Here is an 8,527-nt window from a genome sequence, read left to right on the forward strand (position 1 = left end):
TGAAGACGAGCCATGTGTATATGTCAGAACCAGTGGGAGTGTTGTAATCTTCCATATATTGTATGTTGATGACATACTGCTTATAGGAAACGATATCTCGGTACTTCAGAGTGTCAAAGCTTGGCTGGGGAATTGTTTTTCCATGAAAGACATGGGAGATGCAACTTATATATTGGGCATCAAGATCTACAGAGATAGATCTAGGCGGCTAATTAGGTTAAACCAAAGTACATACATAGATAAGGTCTTGAAGAAATTCAAGATGCATGACTCCAAGAAAGGGTTCATACCTATGGTTCATGGTGCGGCGCTGAGTAAAAGTCAGTGTCCTAGTTCCACTGAGGATCTAGAAAAGATGAGTCGGGTTCCGTATGCATCTGCTGTGGGATCGATCATGTATGTCATGATATGTACTAGACCTGATGTATCGTATGCCTTGAGCATGACAAGTAGATATCAGGCCAACCCTGCGAAGCCCATTGGACAGCGGTTAAGAACATTCTCAAGTACATGAGAAGGACAAAAGATATGTTCTTAGTCTATGGTGGCCAAAAGGAGTTGTGTGTAAAGGGCTATTCAGATGCCAGCTTTCAAACAGATAGAGATGATTSATGCTCTCAATCAGGATTYGTGTTTTTGTTAAACGGAGGAGCAGTTACTTGGAGAAGTTCCAAGCAAAGCACCGTAGCCGATTCAACAACGGAGGCTGAGTATATTGCAGTCAATGAGGCTGCAAAGGAGGCCATGTGGATGAAGAAATTCATTACGGATCTCGGTGTGGTTCCTAGCATTGAATATCCGTTAGAGATCTTCTGTGACAATGAGGGTGCAGTCATCTTGGCTAAAGAACCCAGGTCACATAAGCGCACACGACATATACTCAGAAAGTTTCATTACGTCCGGAAGGTTGTTGAAGATGGAAATATCATCATTAGTAGAGTCGACTCAAATAGGAACTTGGCTGATCCATTCACCAAGCCCCTGCCTCAGACCAAGCATGATGCTCATACTAGGTTTATAGGCATTAGAGTCGAAAATGATATTTGATTGTATTTTTTTTAGTTGATTTGAGATATGGAACTGAAGCAGTATTACTTTAATATGTGGCTTATTGATATTTTATATGCTTAGAGCAGTCACTTCATCACTGTATTACTGTGTTCCAAATTTGCATGTTTTATACTTCCTTGAATACTAGGTTATTCAAAAATCTCCACAGTCGGTTGTTTATCTAATGGAAGGGATGAACGAATTAAGACTAAAGTGAGGTGTAAGTTGATATCCATAAATATGGATATAGCATTAGAATGCAACTACACTCACGTGGACTTGACAGAGATCAAGTCTTGGAGYGATCCGTACTTAGAGATTACTTCATGGTTTCAGTCACGAGTAACTCTAAGATGGTAATATCGATTGTCCTAAAGTAGAGATGCATGAGATTCCTGACATGAAGTCAGTTGTGCTTTGACCATACTCCAACGTTGTCCGTAACAGGATGACCATAAAGGGTATGATCAGGTATGACATGATTAGTGGGGAAATCTATGTAGTCAAAACTATTTGTTCCTTTCACCTAGTAGTGAAAGCGATATCCCTGGGCCCCTTGATGATTTGGTGCTGACGCTAAATGTATGGCCATACTTGGACTGAATTGATATTGAATCAATTATACAGTCTATTTTAGGTCACCACAAATCTTTATCAAGAAACACAATCTTGAACGAGTTATAGATTGACATTAAACCATGTCTTACGTTCATACATATGGATATCTAGAACAAAAGGGATATTTGATCACTTACCTAAAGGACTGTTCTCAAAACCATCTGGTATTGATTACAGTGATGTTGTCTTGGATGATACATCCATGCTCACTTTAACGTGACAACATGACCACTGTCTTGGTCATTGAATTTGTTGAGAAATGTGCAAGTGGGAGTCTGTTGGAGATATGCCCATTGTCACAACATAATTCACATTGCATGCTCCTATTGGGTCGCACGCAAAGTCCAAAKAAGGTGCAAGAATAAAACGTAAGGGACTAAGTTTGTAAACATCATGTTTGATGGTTTAAATTAGAAACTTATAAAAGATATAAGTCATCCTTAAAATACTTTGTAAATTGAAGGGTTTAACTTGCAATTTACCAAAGTTAGAGGGGTTGATTTGAAACTTTGAGAAAGCACTCAAGTATGCATGGCATGGGGACTTGTGCCACTTGAGTGGCTCTCTTTTTCTTCTCCTCTTTATGGTTTGGCCGTACCATACACATACACACAAGAAAAGTTCTTTTTTTCTCTCTACACACACACTAGTGTGTGTTCTTGGTGTTCTTGGTGTTCTTGAGCCAAACTTGAAGAAGATAGGGGACTTTTTGCACCTATACTTGGAGCTTTGGGTGTGAACACATAGAGGAACTCTCCTTTTGGGTTCTCCTTGCAAGTGAAGGTCGAAATTCTTTCTCTATCTCTTGTTATGTTGCTTAATCTCTTGTACATTGGATCCTTTTCTTGTTGGATGGTTATTATGTTTTTTGCTTCCGTTGCATGTATATTTTTTTTGTTATAACCATCCTCCAACACTTAGTAAGGTTGGAAAACCGAAAGTCTTTAGTTGTGGCCACTTTGTGGCAAGACCGTGGTCACATTTCGCACGACGTAGCTTCGAGGGAAGGGAATCGTGTGGGGTTATTTTGTGACAAGTTATGTTAACCATATAAGTTACTGTCATACTCTTAGGAAAAGTTTGCACCCATGCCCACTTTTTATTATTAGTTATTGATTAATCTAGAAAAACTCCCAAAATATTTTTTTTCTTCTCTAATTGAAATTGGTGTATTCTCGACTTAGTACTCGAAACTCTGAAGTGTAATCCCTGTGGATATGATCTTGGTATTTTTACCACTTTATTACTTGAAACTGTTCATAGTAGTTGGTGTGCACTTGCACCACTATTGTGACACATTTACGTGTGCGTATTTTTTCTATCAAGAGGCTTCCACTTGTAAAGGTGCATAACAAATTTTGGGTGGGAAAGCTTGAGTGCAAATCTTCAAAGTCTTCACGGGTGATAAGTGTTGATCTTTGGAGAGATAACTTCATAGATAGTTGGATCTTCTGAAAAGTGGCTTCAGAGCTCTAAAGTGCTTCTGATTAAGCTAATCAAAGACTCGACACTTAAAAATATTCAGAATCTATCAATATATTTTTACATAATAAACTAGGGCTAACATAAAGTCAAAGATCCAATCTTTTAGCATCTTAATCGAGTTGGCATTCGTATGAGTTTCAATATAAATACAACCTTTTGTTCATCTACATATGCCGAAATTTAGAGAGAAAATATATTGAGGATTAGCTTTAATAACTTTGAGAGTCAAATCATAGTTAGTGATTTTAGTTTGTAATCCTCTTTTGGTTTTTAGCTTCTCTTGTACATTACCTTCTAGTGGTGGAACCACTCCGTAAGTGATTTGCTTTGCTTTCTTTATTCGTGTTTTATGCATTCAAATTGTCTTCTTTATTATTCGATCCGTTTTCCCCACATTTAGTTATTGATAAAGATTTCACATTTTGATTTTGTCTTCAAATAAAATTTGTAGCTTTATTTGTTTGGAACTATGTGACACCCCCCATAAAGCCAAGCTCATCTACTCAATTTGGATGGTTTTCATGGTTTAGGAGAGGGGAGAAACTCTTGAGAAAAGATGGAAAGAAAGTGGCAAATGGAAAGAGGTGAATGAGGTAATAAAAAAAATGAACATTTTACACCAATCATGTTTAAATACAAAGTGAATTACATTGTTGATCCTTTATTTTGATTATTTTTGGTCGTGATCCTTAAAATTCAATAATTACAATAATGGTCCACGTTTAATGTTTTATAGTCCAAAATAATCCATCGAATTAACACCATTATATAGATTCCGTTAAATAAAGACATGTGATCCTCACATGAGGGTAATTTAGTCTTTTACCTCTCCCTTAATTTTATAATAAAAAATAGAAAACAAATTAACATATAATATCAACTTATTTTCATTAAATCAAAAGCAGCTTACCCCAGCTCTCGTCTAGACAACCCACCTTACCACCAGAGAGGACCAAAAATCAACCTCTCCAAAACCAAATCAGTCCTCCCGATCCCCACCGAAAATCCTAGGAACAATCTACACCCAGTTACTGGTCCCAGTCCCAGGACCGGCCCAGTTATGAAAAAAAGAAATTGAACTTTTTTATACAAGAAGGTTACACTTGTTTTTATGACTATGATTTTTAAAATTTAATATTGAAATACACTTTAAACCATAGCCGGTGGTCCCAACCAATCACAGGCCAGGCCCAATTTGGCCATCTCTCTGTCTGCTGCATTCACAAATAAAAGAGTGTAAAAATTCAATCTTTACCATTGGGGCAGGACCTTTTCATCCCCATACGTACATTCAAAAACAGAGATTTGCAAAAACATTTAACGATTTCAATTCTAGGGTTCTTGTTCTTGGTGCTCCCACCCTGTAGAATCTAAAAACTTGACATGTATTCAAGTTATCATCCATCAATGATATCAAAGAAAGCAACAAATATTACTCTCATGGCAAACAAATGGATGTTATCCTTTTACTTCCATGCCCACCTCCCAAATTCATCCAATTAGAAGCTTCGGTTACAAACGCTTTGCTGGGCAGCAAGTACCAGCACCAAACCCTTCCGTGTACGCCGTATTTTTAAACATTGTCTGAAACAGATTATCATACAGCATAGGTTATGCAATAAAATTTGATGATCGTTCAGACAGTAAGCAAGTCATGATGAGTACCAAAAACCATGATTCACAGGAATATAATTAATCAACAAGTTTATGTAGCAGATGGCAGATTAATGTCAATGTAAAACCAAACCAAATGAATTCATTAAGTCCCACTTGAAAGTAGGGTCCGGAAGGGGAAGAATGTAGACAGACCTTACCTCAACTACTAGGATCGAGTTTCCGTGAAAGAACCCCAGCTTGTGCAGGACGCACGATGTGTGCAAACAGGCAATAAGATGGGTAATCAGGAGGGAAAAAAATGTGTGCATGATTCAATTCAATGGTGTACAAGCAGACAATTTAGTAAGGTAAAACATGTATTAGAAGTATATATATATATATATATAGCAACTTAAAACATGTACGTATGACCAATAAGAAAGTCTAGTCAGGTCCCCTATCACGCTCATCTATCCCCACAATGAGCCTATTCATATCCCTCTATCCTCTGCTGAATCAACACCCTCTACCAGATCCTACTAAAAATCGGCCACTCTAGTCCTATACCTCCAAAAACTCCCATCAGAGGTCGAGTCCTCAGAAATGCCTAAAGCTACCATGCCCACCCTAAGTTGCTCATCCAACATTACTCCTAGGCCTATCCCTCCTCACCCTTCCACCATGACCCTCTTCATGGGTGTTGTTATCCGTCTCTTATAGACACACTCAAACGACCTCAATCTACCCTCTCTCAATTTAGGCGTGGCCCCTAGTTCCGACCGGAAAACTTCGTTCGCAATCCTATCTAGATTAATGTCGATGTGTTGATAAAATTTCATGAAACTGACCTACTACAAAGTACATATAATATTGAAAAAGAAGATACATCTTTCCAATGCCAATGGAACTTTTAGGAGTAACTAAAAAGCCTAAAAGGAAGAGAAAAATGCCTTTTTATTTGCAGTTCTATCTTTATGAACTGATGCTTCATAGCTTCAAGAGACCCAACTACCTTAATGACCAAAACATGGTTCAGATTCCCAGGTCATGATAATGATCTAGTTTCCTAATCAAAACAACTATCCCTTTTAGTACAGATATATGCTAAAACATAAAGCAAAATACAAAAGGTTGTAAAGGTGAACTCCTAAAGCCAGGACATTAACAGCATCAGTCTAAGTGTTAAATGAGAAGATAACTGCATATAGCTTCTGTTTTAAATACTTGGAGTTATTAATTTTACATGCTTATAATGTTGGCCTAATATTAATCTTCATAATTTTCATACGAATTCATATTGTTAACTTTTTGCCCACAACATACTCTATTGTCATTGCAGCTTGTTTCTATTTATTTCCACTTCCATTATTTGATGTTATGAGACCATTTTTTACACCATAACAGGGCCAGAGGCTCCTGATAGAAACCCTAACCTTATGACATAAGCAGTTGCAGCCAACTGATTGTAGCGCCACTGCTTCTGACAGAAGAGGTGCCACCATTGTCAACTATTGCTCAAGTAACTACACATCAGGTGTCAGTGTCATACTCTTGTTTGATTTTGTTGCTTAATTCAGAATCATTTGTCATGAGGTGGTTGACATTCTCTATTCATCGCCACTGGTCATGGTGATAACTCATCTCCCCAAATCACTTTGCAGTCTTGGTGCTTGAACCCTCCTCAAGATTCAAGAATGCTAAGTCGGCCTCCTCAAAGAGGACTTTACTTAGATCGGCAAAGTAACTCGAACACTCACACAGTCACACTAAAGGAAATGGAGAAGAACAGGAATGTGAGAGCTTGCTATGAAAGAATTCTTGTTGCAATGGATGCTTGAGGGTTTACAAATGACTACATTAACCTTATTTATACTTGCTCAACCACCAAATGAATGATTTTGATTGAACTACATCAATGGCTAAGATTGAGTGCCTACACATGTTCCATCAATATTTTACACGATGAAACAACTAGAAAGTATAGACAAAAGAGTGTTCCGTAAGCTTTACAGAAGTTGAAGGCTGGATGGGATGGGGTATGTCAAGTAAGGTGCCATGCAATGTGCTTACTAACCTCCGTCATGGAACAACCTCTGGTTAGCTATGACATGCTGTTCGGTCTCCAAAGATAATATTGATCCATAAGCTGATGTTCTCAAGTGCTGTCATAGTTGATTTCAGGAGACAATACAAGGGAGTAGCTCAGTCATTGTTGATTTGAGAAGTAACCCTTACATAGTTGGTCTGTGGCTAAAGCTCGTGGGACAATTCATCGGTCAGTCATGGACTTAGGCACTTGACTTGAGAAATCAATTGATCTTCCATTTTTATCGTTCTTTTGGTGTTTTTCTTGTTGCTGCTAGTTTAATAGGTCCAGAAGTCTTGTAGATGGTTCATTCATTTGATTCATGTGCCATGTTTTGCTTTACCAGTTGTCTCACACTATTTGTTATATTTTGTTAGAAATAAGAGTAAAACAAAGAAGCTAATAGTATTTTGGAGATGCTAATATGACGTCCTTACAGCTTGTGATTGCTCAGACAGCTATGCCCTTTGCTTCAATTTAGTATCAATAATCTATTTCTTATAGTTTTTCGAAAGGTGTATGTCAACCAATATCTGGGTTTTGTTGTTAGGAGACTTCCATGGCAAAATAACTGAGGTTTCATCCCTCCGGGTGTGGTTTTGAGGTGGTGGTGTTTTTCTCTTTTTTGTGGTTATAAATTGCCGAGGTTTCGTCCTCTCTCCTTAAAATAACTGAGGTTCTGGTATGGCCTTGGGCAAGTTCACTAGTTTGGATTTTCTCAATTGTCTCGAGCACTTTCCAGGCAGAAACATGTAGACAAATTAGAAAGGATAAAAACAGATTATGAAGAATAAAAACAGAACAATTTACAACCACAAGTTTTGATGTTGTCTTTTTGGATTGCAAACAACTTGGTTCATGTCTTCCCCTTAAAAGTAGTCATCTGGATATGTTGTTCTCAAGGATTCTACAGGGAAGTCTTTTATATACAGATTAATAGCAAACTAGGATTAAAGGTTATTCAGAGTCACGCAAGTCGATGTATGGCATGAGGTCCATGATAGGTATCACAGGTTATTTGAGGTAATCTTATACCATATAAAAGAAAGAGAAACAAAGTTGTCTCTCTTCCTGCATGCAACATATGAGTTGACAACGTTACATCCTTTGACACTGCAACTGGGAGATCTCACATCTGGTTTGATAGAAATGTACTTATGACATGCAAGCTATGTCTTCAAGAATCAAATGTTTTGTGAGCACAATCATGTATTGTCGGTTAATTGCAAAGAGAAATGGTTGATACATCTGCCTCAATGCCTCTCACTGCTTGTATGCTATGCTGTTATATCGGTCAGAATACGAAATATCGGTCAGGACCGATATTCGATATATCGGTTATATCGGTGATATATCGGTGATATATCGGTGATATATCGGAAATAGCGGTTAACATAATATTTCTTAGAATTATATATATAATATGCATTAATTAGAGTTTAGAAATATAGTTTCAAAAGTAAAACATCACATAATTAAAGTGTTCAAAATTTTGGGCTTTTGTTATTCCATGGGCCTAATTTTTTGGGCTAAATTAGGTCTGAATCTGAAATCAGTGAAGCTTCCTTACTCCACAACGTCGTCTTCTTTCTTGAGTTAATCACGAGTTCACGACTAACTTCAGACTTCTTCTCACAACTTCGACTTCTTCTTCTTCTCACGGCTTCGAGTTCACGTTCACGGTCTCTCTTC

General features: G+C 37.6%; 1 protein-coding gene across 1 annotated transcript in view; it reads right to left on the reverse strand.

Moving 5' to 3' along the window:
- Window positions 1-4,336: 4,336 nt before the first annotated feature.
- Window positions 4,337-8,527, reverse strand: part of LOC112502478 (prolyl-tRNA synthetase associated domain-containing protein 1) — a 25,969-nt gene continuing 21,778 nt past the window's right edge. The window contains exon 12 of the mRNA XM_025106390.1: window positions 4,337-4,737. Coding sequence (XP_024962158.1) covers window positions 4,666-4,737 — 72 coding nt within the window. The 3' untranslated portion in view covers window positions 4,337-4,665. The remainder of the gene's footprint in view (window positions 4,738-8,527) is intronic.

The sequence above is a fragment of the Cynara cardunculus genome, unplaced genomic scaffold, assembly GCF_001531365.2.
Source record: "Cynara cardunculus var. scolymus isolate 2C unplaced genomic scaffold, CcrdV1 Un_Scaffold_1491, whole genome shotgun sequence".
In the NCBI taxonomy this organism is placed as follows: Eukaryota; Viridiplantae; Streptophyta; class Magnoliopsida; order Asterales; family Asteraceae; genus Cynara; species Cynara cardunculus.